The sequence below is a fragment of the Diplotaxodon limnothrissa genome, linkage group LG10 (genome assembly GCF_057381915.1).
Source record: "Diplotaxodon limnothrissa isolate DT_005_m linkage group LG10, D_limnothrissa_male_GT1.1, whole genome shotgun sequence".
Classification (NCBI taxonomy): Eukaryota; Metazoa; Chordata; class Actinopteri; order Cichliformes; family Cichlidae; genus Diplotaxodon; species Diplotaxodon limnothrissa.
Window position 1 is genome coordinate 33,902,747 of NC_140605.1, and position 15,431 is coordinate 33,918,177.

At 46.1% G+C, this 15,431-nt stretch overlaps 1 protein-coding gene across 1 annotated transcript; it reads left to right on the forward strand.

The window, feature by feature from the left end:
- The first annotated feature begins 972 nt into the window (after nt 1-972).
- On the forward strand, nt 973-15,431 carry prr7 (proline rich 7 (synaptic)). The gene is made up of 2 exons (XM_085364124.1): nt 973-1,321; nt 14,857-15,431. Exons 1-2 carry the CDS (start codon nt 973-975, stop codon nt 15,429-15,431), a joined length of 924 nt encoding a protein of 307 aa, XP_085220250.1.

Sequence of the window (15,431 nt, forward strand, 5' to 3'; positions counted from 1 at the left end):
AAAGACATTTCTTTTTGGTGCTTCTGACCGGATGTTGCCTCGGTTCTCCGCTTGGTTTAGTTCTAGAATCAGCTTCAAAATGTGACAATGACGGAACCGTTACAACTTTATCCTCCAGCAGGAACGAAGGAGAAGCTTCCTGAGAGGGTGGATTATTGAAAGCAGGCTGCTCGAGCCTTTCGGAGAATTTAAATGGAGGTTTGCTGCAGTGGAAACACCGGGGAGTTCATCTGTAGTCATTTGGAATAACATTGTGTGACTGTGTGGGATCCACACAGATTTCCATCTAAATGAGGCGTATTTCAGGCAGCAGAGGGTTATCATCTGAAACATCTGGACGGATGGAGGAGACTCACAAACAGAGACGAAGACGGTTTTGATTACTGATGTTTATGTTCAGTATTTTTATTTTTTAAAGCACAAAGATTTATTTATACTTTTTTTTTAATGACTTTGGTGCTGATGCAGAACAAAAATCTAAATTTTCCGCCTGCTTTCTTCTGTAAGTTTCTCTGCTTTATTTTATCTATAAGTGATCTTATGTAATTAGGACACTAATGTGTGCGATTATACGTCTTATTGTCGAAGCTTTTATCACCTGCCAGCCTTTTATAAGCGTAACGAGCGCAGCTAAATATTGAGCCATGTGACTGCTGTGTTTCAGAAAAGCTTCAGTTTTACTGAATTCTACTGGATTTTTCTTTTTTTAATCTTTTTTCCTCCCGTGATTTGTAACTTCTTCAGGCAGGAGCTTGAAGGGTCTTGACACACTTTTCTTTAACATTTAAATAAGAAACTTGAAGCCACCTGATGTTTGGCGAAGGATTGTGACTCGACCCGTGTTTAAGTCGCTCTCCTTTGTCTTTCTGAACGAAAGTGATCTGCTGAGTTTCAAGACGACCGCTGAACCCGCCCATCTGAAATCCTCTCTTCCTGTCTTGGGGGGAACTCGCTGCGCATCCCGTCACCGCCATGGTGATGTCGCAGGGCACTTACACCTTCCTGGCCTGTTTTGCTGGCTTCTGGTTGGTCTGGGCCCTCGTCGTCATGCTTTGCTGTTTCTGCAGCTTCCTGCAGCGCCGGCTGAAGCGCCGGCGCGAGGAGAGGCTGAGGGAGCAGTGTCTGCGTACTGTAGAGATGGAGCCGCTCAGCTGCCACCCCGCCGGGTACCCACCTGCTGCTCCTCCACCACCACCACCGCAACAGCCTCCACAGCTGCCCAGAGAGCCGCCACAGTTCAGCCCTCCTCAGACTCTGTCGCCTCCTCTTCCGCTACCTGTTCCCCATCCATTGCCTCAAGCGACCTGGGTCAGCATGCCAGGTAATCATTTTATTTCACAGGCGACAAAACGCTCGCGAGCTAAGACGCAACCTCAGGTTTCAAAAACTGCAGTTCCTCTAATGGCCACTTAAAGCAAAAGTGAGTTGATCGCCATAAAACCTCCGTGTTAGAAATCCTTAATTTACAGCCACAAACAGAGGTGTGTCTCTGACAGCTGCCTGCTCGGCCGAACCTCTGACTGTGTTTGTGATCTTGGTCTTTTCTGTAGTTTTCAGTGGTATCGAACAAATAATATGGAGTTTGGTGACATCCTAGTATTTAATCAGCTGTTAAACAAAGAGTTCATGGATGTAATTCAGTCTTCCGACTTCTCCACGCACACTGTCACAGCTTTATGAACTCTGGCCAAGCTGTCAGTGCGACTGAGACCTGCAGCAGAAACTTGCTTCACATTTATGAGAACTAATTTTAAATTGTACATCATTGAAATTAAAGTTTAGAAAATATTTAGCGCTGTCAGCGTTAATCGTGGGGCTGCACAGGGTCAACACGTTAGCGCGGTTAGCTCCTTAACGCGTTAGCGCCGTCCAGCCCCACGCACGCAGCGATCCTCGTTAACTCGCTAACGGAGATTTGCCGCGTTAATGCGGTTATGGCGTTAACGTCATTTTAACGAGATTAACTCTGACAGCACAAAAAGTTATTTGTGCAATAGATTACACAATTAATGGGGGCATGAAGTATGGAAAAGGCAGTTATAGCGAGCTAAGCATGAGAAGTTCAATGAGCATATTGTGTTGAACATTTTATAAGTGCAGTACAAATTTAAGACAAAAATGGACTTGAGGTAATCCTGCCGCAGCTTCACGATCCACAAGCTCGTGCCCATGCACCGTGTTCGTGATTTAGACATTTTACTCTCAGCCATCAGACGTCCTCACAGGAATAACCTGAAAAATCCAGCTTCAAGCTCTTCAGATCCACAACTGCTTATTAGAGTTTCCACGGAGAGCAGAGCTGCACTCAGCATTCATAATACCTCCTCCTGCATTTATTAGTCTCTTCTGTAAACTTGACTCACTTTCTGAAGCAGAACTCGTCTCTGCTGCTGAGCAAATAACCAAACCTGTCACGCCGTGTTTGATCTGTATTTACAAGCTGTTTTTCATACTTACGCCTCGTTGTTTGAGCTCAGCTCAACAGGAAAGACAAAACTGATGCGATGCAGACAGAGAAGCAAAGTGCAGGAGCGTTTCTTATAGTTCCCAGTTTAGTTCCTAGCTTCCACCTCCCTCCATGCTGGCCTGCGTTCCCCCGCATGGTGTCATGGTGACAGCTGCCGCTGAGGCGTAGGCAACAGCCGCGGAGGCCATGCGGTGACGGAGTAACAATAAAATAAGAGTGATTAGAAGGAGGAGACACTCAGAGGCCGAGAGGTGCAGCTTCGCAAAGAATCACTGTAATCACCGAGACTGTGAAACTCCCCGTTCTTAATGAAACTGCCTCGCACGGATTAAAGCCCGCACAGGAAAAATGTTGCTCAGGTCTTAATAAACCCACATACTACATGTAATTTGCAGTATGTGAGTTATGCTGCTTTATATTTCTGTCCTCTCGCTGTACCCGAGGAGCATTTCATGAGTGGCAGCTCAAAGTAATACTCTGCAGGCTACATCCACACGTACACGGGTGTTTCCACTGAAGACTGAGCTTTAAAAACTCCTGTGCAGGTAAAGATGTTAGAAAACTGTTTCTGCGTTTGCATGCGGACAAGAAAAACTGAGACCTTGATGTCAAAATCTAACATTGGGGTTAAAGCGTCACCGCTAGCTTTGGTGTGTTGTCCACAGATTATTTTGTTTTCACTCTGACATGTTTTCTAAAAATAAAAAAAATTAAAAAATTTGCTTATGCCCGTCATAAGCAGAAATTTAGAACAGCAGAGGGGTGTGGCTTCTGTGCCTGATATAACCATACAAGGACTATTCACTCTGTGACATCATGCAGATCCAAGAGATGAAAAAAAGGCTAAAAGTGTTCCCTGTTCTCCCTGTGGTTGCTTCCCAGGTTTTCTCTCAAAGATGTGAATTTAACTTCCAGTTAAATTGAATATTTTTAAAATTATTTTTTTTATTTTGGCGTCATGGTTGTGTGAGAATACTCCCATTTCTGTTCTTGATTTTCTTTTCTAAGGCAGGAAAATCTCAATGGTCTATAGAGTGAAAACAATGTGCGTAATGAGCAGCTTGCTTTATGACAGAGGAACAAAACGAACAAGCATCTACAGAAGAATAGGAATTAAAAGGAAAGGGGTAAAAGAGCATCAGCTGCTCTCAAAGACGATTAATGAGCGGAGACAGACAGTACAGGATGAAACAAAAGATCGCTGGAGTCTTGGCCTCAAAGCAGACTGATGAAGAGGTTTAGTATCCAGGCAGCAGCAGGGCTGAAAGCGAAGCAGGTGCTCGGCAGCTGAGACCCGAGAGGAGCTGTTTCAGTCGACTTCACCAGCAGAGGAGGTGGTAAAAGCAGGTTTTACAGCAAAGTGGAAAGAAGCTTTTTTTAGCCTCTTTCAGCAAACAGTTTCGGTCCATTTGCAGCGCTGTGTGAAGCAGCCGCTGATAGCGTTACTGGGTATCTGCTAAAAACACAGAAGATGAGACTATGTGAGAGCAAAGCGAGCGGCAGATGGTTTTCTTAAAATGAGCTGTTATTAATCTGTGTTTGTCCAGGTGGACGAGACTCATGATGAAAACCAGTTAAGAGTTTATTTACTGGGTTAAAAATATGAACAGAAAGAGGTGCTTATGATGTTCTAGTAACAGCCTTCAAAGAAACATCTCTCCCTGACTTTCAGTTTTGTTAATAAAAATTTGGCCTTTTTCCTGCTGCATGTGGCAGGATTCCTCTCAGTCACCAGTTTTCCTTTTAAATGCAGAATTTCTCCTCTTGGATTTGACAGTTTTCCCTCACAGAATAAGCACTTTCTTCTTGGATTTGCAGATCTTCTCCGTTCTTGTAGCTTCCCCAGTGTTTGTCTTGCAAATTTACCAATTTGTTTCCCTTGAAAATTGTATTTATTCATCCTTCAATTTAGCTGGTTGATCCTTTATGAATTTACTATTTTATCACTTTAATTTTTTTCATCATAAATTTGTGGTTTTTCTTCTTAAATTTAACACTTCCTTGTAAATTTTGCAGTATTTTTTTTAAAGGTGTTGTTGTTGTTGTTGTTGTTTTTCCCCATCATAAATTGCGCTTTCTCTTTTTCCCCCTTTTAAACGTTTGTTGTTTCCCATCACCCGTAAAAGGCTGATGGGGTTCAGTTGTCACCCTGCCGGGCGGTGTGAGCAGTTTGTCAATATAACTGAAGAACGAGGTCACGCGGGGTTTTTAAATCGATACCATAGATGCATCTACTAACAATCTCAGATGACTTCGAGTCCCAGTAGCTTAAAGGTCAGAGGTCAAAGGATTTTCACATTGACTAGTTTTTTTTCTTGCATTTTCAAATCAAATCAAATTCAAATCAAATTCAAATTTTATTTGTCACGTACACAGTCATACACAGTACGATATGTAGTGAAATGCTTGGACAACTGCTCGTGACCTAAAGAAAACAAAAAAGGAAAAGGCTATGAATAAGATAGGAAATAAATATGAAAAATTAAAAAGGGTAAATTTAACTAGGAAGGAATAAAATATAAATTAAGGTTAAAAATGAAATAACTGTACAACACAAATTAGAATGAAGGGTAAATTTAACTGGGAAGAATAAGATAAAATATATAAATTAAAGTTGAAAATAAAATAACTGTACAACAAAATACACAATACACAATATAGAACTATGTAAGAATGTATGAAGAAATCTAAATATAAATAAATATATACACAATAACAGCAGCTGTACAAGTATTAACCGGAAATGAAGAATATAGTGACCAGTGTTGTGCAAAACCAAAGTCCAGAAAGTCCAGTGTGTGTGTAAGAACTGTATGTGTGGGTCAGTACTGTGTGGTGGTGTGATTGAGAGACCGTATCGCCTGCGGGAAGAAGCTCCTCCTCAGTCTCTCTGTGTTGGTCTTCAGGGAGCGGAATCGCTTTCCTGACCTCAGCAGAGAGAACAGTCTGTTGTTGGGATGGCTGAGGTCCTTCACCATCTTCCTGGCCTTGGTCCAGCACCGCCTGCTGTAGATTGAGTGCAGGTCAGGGAGCTCGGAGCGGATGGTGCGCTCAGCTGACCGCACAACCCTCTGTAGAGCTCGTCTGTCCTGCATGGTGCTGTTCCCGAACCAGGTTAAGATGTTTCCCGCCAGGATGCTCTCTATGGTGCACGAGTAAAAGTTCCTGAGCACCTTGGAGGGCAGTTGGAAGTCTCTCAAGCGTCTGAGGTGGTAGAGACGCTGTCGGGCCTTTTTCACCACGGTGTTGATGTGACAGGACCATGACAGGTCCTGCGTGATGTGAACTCCGAGGTATTTGAAGCTGTCCACTCTCTCCACTGGGCACTCGTTGATGACGGGGGTCTGGTAGTTCCTCTCCTGCTTAGTGCTGAAGTCCACTATCAGCTCCTTTGTCTTACTGACGTTTAGAAGGAGGTTGTTCCTCTGGCACCAGTTCTCCAGATTCCTAATCTCCTTCAGGTAGGCCGTCTCGTTGTTATCAGAGATCAGGCCCACCACGACGGTGTCGTCAGCAAACTTGATGATGGTGGTGCAGCTGGTAGTGGCCACACAGTCATATGTGTACAAAGAGTACAGCAGGGGGCTCAGAACACACCCCTGGGGGGCTCCAGTGCTGAGAGTGGTGGAGGCTGAGACATGTCCGCCCATCCTTACTGCCTGTGGTCTGCCAGTTAGGAAGTTGGAGATCCACTGACACATAGATGAGCTGAGTCCCAGATGCTCCAGCTTGGTGGTGAGTGTGGAGGGAATTATGGTGTTAAATGCAGAGCTGTAGTCTATGAAGAGCATTTTAACATAATTCCCCCTTCTAGTGTCCAAGTGAGTGAGTGATGTGTGGAGGAGATGAGAGATGGCATCGTCTGTGGAACGATTTGGACGGTAAGCGAACTGTAGTGGGTCCAGTGTGTCTGGTAGTGAAGAAATGATGAAGTCTCTGACCAGGCGTTCAAAGCACTTCATCACTACTGAGGTGAGGGCTACAGGGCGATAGTCATTGAGAGAAGCAGGGTGGGGTTTCTTCGGGACAGGAACAATGATGGACTCTTTGAAGCATGTGGGGATCACCGACTGAGATAAAGAGATGTTGAATATCTCAGTGAACACAGGAGCTAGCTGGTATGCGCAGTCTCTTAGGATACGACCTGGGATGCCGTCTGGTCCTGCTGCTTTCCTGGTGTTCACTCTCTTGAAGGCTCTCCTTACTTCATGCTCGGAGATGACGAGCACGTTTCCGGTGCTGGCAGTATCTTCCTGTCTGCAGCCGTTAGCGCCGCTAGCATTAGCATCGTTGGAGTCCTTAGCTGCAGCCTCGAAGCGAGCATAGAAAGTGTTCAGCTCGTCTGCCAGAGTCACGGCCGCGTTCGTCATACCGGTTGTTGGTGCTTTATAGTCCGTTATTGTCCTTAGTCCCCGCCACAGGCTCCTAGAGTCACTCTGTTGGAGTTGTGACTCTAGTTTCCTCCCGTAGCGCTGCTTCGCCTCTTTCACCGCCCTCCGCACGTTATATGACTCGGCTTTGTACGGGTCCATGTCCCCCGTCGTGAGTCCCGTGTTGTAGGCAGCGGTGCGGGATCTCAGAGCGTCGCGGATGGTTTTATCCACCCACGGCTTCTGGTTGGGAAACGTTGTGATAGTCTTTGTCTCCACGGTATCATCCGCTAGTTTCCCGATGAATCCCACAACCGCTTCCGTAAACACGTTGACGTCATCGTCGGAGCTGTTTCTGAACATGCCCCAGTCTGCGTCATCGAGTGCGTCCTGTAACGCGGCCACCGATTGATCCGTCCAGCGCGCGACCTTCCTCTGAACCGGAACTTCCTGTTTTAGCCTTTGTTTGTATTTTGGCATGAGGAAGATGGTGGCGTGATCAGATTTGCCAAACGGGGGGCGGGATTGTGCCTTGTAGCCGTCCTTGACCGTAGTGTAGCAGTGGTCCAGTGTCCTTTCACCCCTGGTGGGGCAGGTGATGTGTTGATAAAAGTTCGGCGCTGCGCGTTTGAGGTTGGCGCTATTAAAGTCCCCCGTCACAATAAGCGCAGCGTCCCGGTGTTGTGTCTGGTGCTGTGTGAGTGCCTCATGCAGCTCGCATAAGGCGGTGACCGTGTCCGCTTGTGGTGGAATATAAACGGCACTTACAATGACCGATGTAAATTCCCGAGGTAGATAAAAAGGACGACACATGATGGACAGTAGTTCCAGATTTGGTGTGCAGGAGCGTGTGAGAGGAACAACGTTCGCACTGTTGCACCAGTTGTTGTTCACCATTAAACACATGCCGCCTCCCCTTGACTTCCCCGAGTCCCGTGTCCTGTCCATGCGGTGAACCGAGAAGAACTCGGCCGGCTGGATGGCGTGGTCCGGCACCGCTGGGTTCAGCCATGTCTCGGTGAAGCAGAGGAGATTGCAGTCCCGAATGTCTCTCTGGAACTTTATCCTGGCCCTGAGGTCGTCAAGCTTGTTCTCCAGTGACTGGACGTTGGCGAGCAGGATGCTAGGCAGAGGTGTGCGGTGTGCACGAGCTCTCAGCCTGTTCCTGACGCCGGCTCGCTTCCCTCTAGGCCGCCGCCGCTTCCCTTTGTTCTCCCTCGAGATCTCACTCGGCCAGCTCGGATCCGGAGTTAAAAACTTCGAATTGTGAGTACATTGTATACCAATAGAAACAAGAGTGTCACTGTCATACCTAATGTACCCAATGGTGATGATTTTGCCGATTTAGAAATTTTCTTCAGATTTTGTCTTTAAATTTGTTTTTTCATTTAAAAATCTTTTTTCCCTTTGAAAATATTTTTTTCCTTTTAGGTTTTGGTTCATAAATTTAGCGTGTTCTAGTTTTGGTCTAAACGTGTCAGTTCATTCATTGATGGCGACAGTAACTAAGCTTTCTGTGGTTGTCATCATAGTGATGATGTAGACAAATCATGAATGAACCAAATGATAATTTTTGTTAAACTCACAGGATTAGTTGCAAAAATCAAAAAAGGTTTTCCATTAAAATAAACGAGGCTTTTGGGATTTTTCCTTCTTTTTTTTAAAGGGAAGCTGTGTTAAGGAAGGAAAACTACAAATCCTTCTTCCTTTTCTGACTCATTTATAATCCTCAACATCTTCCTCATTAGCTGGAAACAAAATTGTCAAAGTAAAGCTGTTGATGGAGACTCGAGTTTAACAGGAAAATCATCCAAAGATCAGAAATGAATGAATGCCCTCAGTCAAAGGTTCTTATTGTTAGCTTTGATGGTTTAGGCACAGCAGCTGAACTGGGTCAGTTTTGTCTAATGGATGCCACCGTGGTTCCCATTAGCTTAATCCTGTGAGCGCTTTCAGCTTCGGACACGTCCGACCCTCCGGTGGAAACATCAGCCCCGCGTGTTTCTGCTGACGTCCTGCTGAGCGTTCGCTGGGTATTTAAAGCCGTCCTGACAGCTGCTGGTGTTGTTTACAGCTGGCGTGTTGATAGGGGAGTTAGTGCAGAGCTGAGAAACAATAGTAACCTGATCTTGCAGGTATCTGTGAGCCATGTTTGATGGACTCTGGCCAGGTATAAACAAACACATTTGCAGTGATGAGTAAGGCCCGTTTCATGGCAACAGTTCACCAAACAGCTGCAGGTTTCCAGCGCTGCTGTTTGCTGTGGTGGCTGTAAACAGGCTGTTGGTTGGTATGTGGGTTGCTGCTGACGGGTGTGGGCGTGGGTCATTTTTCAGGCACTACAGCATAAAATGTTCTTAACGCCATCCAATAGGTTTTATCTTGCATACAGCTTCTTTTGTGTGTGTGTGTGTGTGTGTGTGTGTGTGTGTGTGTGTGTGTGTGTGTGTGTGTCCTGTCTGGCACTGTAGCCATCAGAATTATTGTCTGAAGGCCAAGAACAGATTTACTTTCCCAAGTGGGCCTTTTGCTATACTGGTCCACTTGATTGTCATAGTTTATTTGATCTTTATTAGTTATTTTTATTCTAAGTTATTGTAATCAGGCCAGACTGGACTCAGGGACGGGAAAGAAAAACAAGAAGAAAAGTTCAGAAGAAAGTTAACAGAAGGAGAGGGAAAGAAAAAGGAGAAAAGAGAATGAAAATCTGCTTCATCACCTTTGTCTTTTTCTTTTCCCTCTTTGTCTTTTCCTGGATCACCTGTTGAGAAAAAAAGAAAACAAGCAGAAGAAGACAAGAGCAACACAATAAACAACATCACGATGATCTATGGGAATATGACAGTAAATACTAAATATTAAACATTATTGTGCAGCACGTAAGATCAACAGCACACAGTGTGCTTTGAGGTAGGAGCCAAAAAGGGTGTAGTTTGTGTGTGTGTGGGGGGGGGGGACTGAGGTGTCCCCAGAGAGGTGGCGTCTGACACCCAACCTGACATATAGACACAGACATACAGGCACACACAGATACAAACATCCATTCCCACCCTCATGCTCTCATATGCACTTACTCCACACTCAACCAACGTGGAGACAGACATAAAGAGACGCCGTACACACGATCACACTCCCCAAGCGTACTCTACAAACCGGGTCTAGGTACCCTTGCCCCTGGAGGGGGGAACTGCACCAGACCCAGGTGGTGTTACCCTTTTCCCTGCGGTGGGGATCTTGCATACAGCTGCTGTTACCTCTCAGGGTGATGCCTACAAACCCAAATTAGCGGTACACTCGTCAGTGATCGCAGTACAACACTCGCGTGGTGGACAGATTTTGGAGGACTTTCCAGCTGAAGCGGTTCTCTCAGAGCCTTCGTCAGCTTTTTCTGGCCCTGCCTCCTCCTCTCTTCCTTTCTCTGATTAGTGTATTTATGGCAGCATTTCTTGTCAGTTCTCACTTCTTGTGGAAAAGTAATTGGATGTGTTTTGACCCCTGGCTGTTAGATTGTGACAAAAAAAACAAAAAACCAATTAATCATTCCTATTTTAGTCACTTTTCATGTCATGGTTCGTCACTGGCTTACAGATTGAGCCAGTTTCACAGAAAAAGTCTTTTTAACTTCATGAACTTCAAATTCACCCCTGAAAGTTTATTTTTTCCCCTCTGTTGCTCTAATATGAGATGATTTAAGCAACACGGTGTGTTATCCCAGCTGAAGCACCCATCAGATGATGGATGTGGTCAGCTAAGCTGTGGTGCTTAAACAATGCTCAGCATTGAGGGCTCGAAAACAAGTCAGGATACCTTCATGCTTTCATGATGTTTACACCAAATTCAGACAATGCCATCTGAATGTTGGATGAAATCTAGACTCACCCGAACAGGAAACGTCTCTCCAGCCATCTGTTGTGCGATTTTTTGTGAGCTCGTGTGACTCGTAGCATCAGTTTGCTGTTCTTATCTGACAGGACTGACGCCCGGCGTGCTCTTCTGCCGCTGTAGCCCATCTGCTTCGTAGGTTGTGGATTCAGGGATTCTCTTCTGTAGACTGTGGTTCAAACCAGTGATTGTCAAAGTTACTGTTGCAATCTTGCCATTCTTCTCTGACTCCTGCCATCAACAATCTATTGTCACCCGAAGAACTGCCGCCATTCTCTAAAAAACCTTACAGACTCAGACCAGCTCGTCTGACAAAGTCGATCAAATCACCTTTTTGATTTTGATGCTTCCATTTGAACTTCAGCAACTTGTCTTGATCGTGTCTACATGATTAAACAGACTGAGCTGCAGGCAAACTGTCCTTGAATATCTTTAGAGCCAGTCTTTTCACAGCTCTGCAGAAACTGTGGAGCGATCCCAAACATAACACGTGTGTGTGTGTGTGTGTGTGTGTGTGTGTGTGTGTGTGAGAATATAGTTGATTTCTTGGCTAAAGAAGTCGCACAGTTGCTTTTGGTGCAGCAGTCTGAAGAGCCGAGTTTCTTCCGTGTTTGAAAGAGGAGGACGGCAGCTTGTGCAACATTCGACAGATATTGATCACGATCTGGCAACATTCATCAGCTTGGATATAAAAATGGCTTTCAGCTCCAGAAATCTGCTGTTCGACTGATGTGTGTTTGCAGCCTGAGGGTTAGATTGTTCCTGACGATTCATTGAAACATAGACTCGGCTCTCGCCGGCTGCCGGTCAGGTTTTCCTGAATCGTACCCTTTGCTGTGCTCTCTGCAGCAGAACCACCTCCAGTTGCTTCTTTCTCGAATGTCAGAAAATGTCAAAGTAATCTGTGTCAGGTAGCAGACACGCCGCTTAAAAGCCACAACAGTTCAGCACTTTGTTTTCTGTTGTTTCAGCCGCACTGCAGACACAGCTGCTCCCTTCACTTATCTCACACGTCAGCTGAAACCATTCAGCCGAGTGTTGACCGTGATTAATGTCCCAGCGTTCCCTGAAAGCAGCACAGCAGAAACCTGTGCAGGTGCTTCTGCTGAACCTGCGTGTCAACATTTCACTGCAGAGATTTGAGATTCTCGCAAATGTAAAACAGACGAGTCCATCAGTGCAATTAGTAGCAGGTGTGAACGAGCCAATTAGGAGCGAGAACAATGTGGAAAAACGAACCTGTTGCTGCAAAGCGTGAACCGACAGAGACGTTCTCAACTCCATCTAAAAGCTCGCTTTCCTGTTGTGCAGCATAATCAGAGCGCATCCTGCAAGAAAGGAAATCAGGAGGAGAATAGCAAATTACGGTATTTCAGACAATTTCACCAAATTACAATCATCTCCACGGATCCACAGGCAGCTTCTCATCCTCGGTGATTAAATCTCTGCAGGCTCAGACGAGTGTCAGACGTGTTCCAAAGTGCAGCCTCGTGATTACTTCAGTTTGTGGACTTCTAAACCTTAAATAAATATATTCAGTGCAGGAGCCAGAATCAGTTTTGATGCCTGTAATGGTCAAAGTGACGCTCTAGCAACAAGTAACAAGTAACTCCCCTTAGTTTGTTTCAGCTGTGAAAAACATTGTGTTGTGTTGGAAGTATGAACTTTTCACATCGGTTTGACTTAATGACCGCTGCGCTGCTGTTTTTCTGAGGCTTACTTGATGTGTTTACTTAGACTTAGACTTAGATCCTCCCGCGCCGATCGGCGCATCGGGCGACAAGAGAACGCCATCGAACTCGGTCTATCGCGGCAGTTGTTGCTTCATCCCATGACAGTTCGACTGAACGTAAATCTTCAAGGAAAGTCCTCCTCCATGTTATTTTAGGTCTTCCTCGCCGTCTCTTTCCATTCTTCGGGTTCCACAGAACTGCGACACGGGCAGGTCTCGGGTCCGGTAGCCGAAGGATGTGACCGGCAAATCTGAACCGACGCTTGGTGACTTGGACATGGAGCGGCTCTACTCCCGCACGGCGATATACTTCTTCATTGGTAACACGATCCCGATATGTGATTTTGAGCAGCCGTCGAAGACAACGTTGTTGGAAGACGTCAAGATGGCGGTTGATCTTTGCAGTTGATTTCCAAGTCTCCGCTGCATACAGTGCCGTCGGTATAACGATGGTCTTCAGGAGCCGCACTTGATGTGTTTACACTTATTTTTTTTCCTTTCTATCTGCTCGGCTTGCAGATTAACTAATGAGCCTTTGTGATGTATTGAAATGTAATTTCCTGACTGTTAATCCAGGAATCTGTGCAGCCGCCAGCCGCCAACCTCTTTTTCAGGGCGTTGCACATCGTCTGTGAAGGTTCTCAGTCATCCAGGTCATCGTAGTCTGAGAGCTCGGAAAGAAAAGCGTCTGGACTTGTTTGTTATAGATGTTTCGTCCAAGAAGCTTCTTCAGTTTTAAGAGCAACTGGTGGATTTAAGCCCTGTGGGAGTGTCTCCGAGAGGGTCACGGACCCCCTAACGATCCTCTACATGTGAAGACAGGTGTGAGTCACAGTCAGCCAGCGTTTCAGGTGAACCCATTGTGAGACCTAGCCCCACCCTGTCATGTGATGTGAGTGGGCGTTAAGGCGTCTGGGAAGGATCTCAGACGTTGCACATCTGAAAACTGCAGGAACGCTAAAGGACACCTCGCATGATGTAACGGCAAAACAGGAGGCGTCTGACAAATGCGCCTCTGTGTTGGTGATCTATAATCTTTCCAGCGAGTTCTGGGTCTACATCAGGGCCGCCCGTGCTGAATAGGCTCTACTCCGAGCTCCCTCTGGGCTGAATGAGAAACTTTAACTCAGTTTTCCACAGATGAACTGAAATGGCTCCATGTTTCCCTCACTCAGCACTGCCAAGTGTACATAAGCAACACGCAGTGTTTCCTCTGTAGTAAATAGTAAATTGAAATCTCAGACGGATGAATCATCGCTGCTTTCCTCATCTGACATTTGTGTTTCCTGACTGGTTTGTTGTGAGTTTTTTGGCATTTTGTAGCATTGGGGGAATATCTGAGTGCGCTCTGATTTATCAAAGAGAGAGTGCTTTTAAATCTTAATGTATACAAACTTCAGACCATTGACACCAGCCCGGAGAATCATCACCTCTTCTTTCTCTGTGTGCCATCAGCTCGTGTTTCTCTTGTTGCACAACGTGCTGCAATGCAGTTTCTCCGCTCGAACTCATGAAGTCTTGAGAGGGAGGCGGAAAGCTGGAGAACAAGCGGACCTGAAATAGGAGTGAGTGATGTAAGAGAGACGGAAAGAGATTTGGTAAAACAAGAAAGAAACGCAAACTCGGAGCAGAAGTCCTGTGATGGCTTTTGTTCCTGCCGCCGAGCACAGTCACAGGTGTCGCAGCGGGCGTGCGGTAATCACAAGTGTGTGTGTGTGTGTGTGTGTGTGTGTGTGCTGCACATTGGCTTTATTCCAGTGTATCACACTGCATCAGGCATGTATTATGATAAATGGATGCTGTGTTGCAGTGAAAGCTGAGGTTTCCCTCTGGTCTGCTTCAGGGAAGAAGCTCATTAGTGTTTTTCTTCCTGGTCCTACAGACTTCACTTTGGGATGACAACAAACACACAACACAAAATAACTGAGCTCATCACAATGGTGTTAATTAATAGCTGTGATCTAAAAGTTTCTGCCTGTTACTTAAATGTGAACAGTGTTAGTTCAGGCAGCTGATTCCCTTTTACGACAGGTGCTATTGCACTGCAAGCCACCAGGTTTCGATTAAATGATTCAGTTGGAAAACAAAGACTACTACTAATACTAATACTCCATTACCTGCTGTTTAGTTCAGCTCCACCCAAGAGGAATGGAGCTAAACTAAAAGACTGAAGAAGAGCTTTGATTAAGTAATTCTTAGATTAATCCATAACGATGCTGAATAAAAATAATTAAAACTATGCTGTGGGTATAATTAAGCAGCTCTGGCCTGAGATTGGACATTTTAAAGTGGGAGTCTATAAGGATTGACTCCTTTTTGGAAACAGCCTCCAGTGGCCATTAGGGGAACTGCAGTTTATAGCTTATCGGTCCGTAATGCTAACTCCCATTTTCTCGTTCTTGCAGACACGGATGTGTTCGGGAAGCCGCCTTGTTACGAGGAGGCAGTTCTGATGGATGATCCTCCTCCACCTTACTGCGAGGTCTTGGCTGACCCGCGGGGGGGAACGTACCTGAAGCCCGCCCCTCTCCGAGCCGCACCGCCGTCTTTAAGGGAACCTCACGATCGCGCCCCGGTGTTCACATCCGAGACCAGCAAGCCTCCTGCGGCTACCGTGTTCCCCGACCGAGGCTACTCCTCCCTGATACGCCTGCCTTCGTCTCAGCGCTGGGACTCTTTGGGTCACCTCCTGTCCAACATGGATCTGAACCACAATAACCTCACCCCACCTGCAACCCGATCCCTTCAGGCTACAGCCGCGATGGCTACCATGCCCCGCAGAGACCCGAGGACTCATAATGACGGACTTAGAGGTGGAATACAGGGACTTCAAGGAGGGATTCAGGGACTTCAAGGAGGGATTCAGGGGTTCCAAGGAGGGTTGCAAGGGCTTCAGGGGGTCCATGGACTCAGGGGGTTGGAGCCCAGCTGTGGCATGCCAACAGCCTTCCCCTTGCTGGGCCGGAGCACTGCTGTTTAG

Excerpts from the sequence above, each read along its gene's own strand:
- prr7 (XM_085364124.1), top strand. The coding sequence starts at position 973 with ATGGTGATGTCGCAGGGCACTTACACCTTCCTGGCCTGTTTTGCTGGC. Across the intron at positions 1,322-14,856 it reads GACCTGGGTCAGCATGCCAG|ACACGGATGTGTTCGGGAAG; the intron begins GTAATCATTTTA and ends TCGTTCTTGCAG.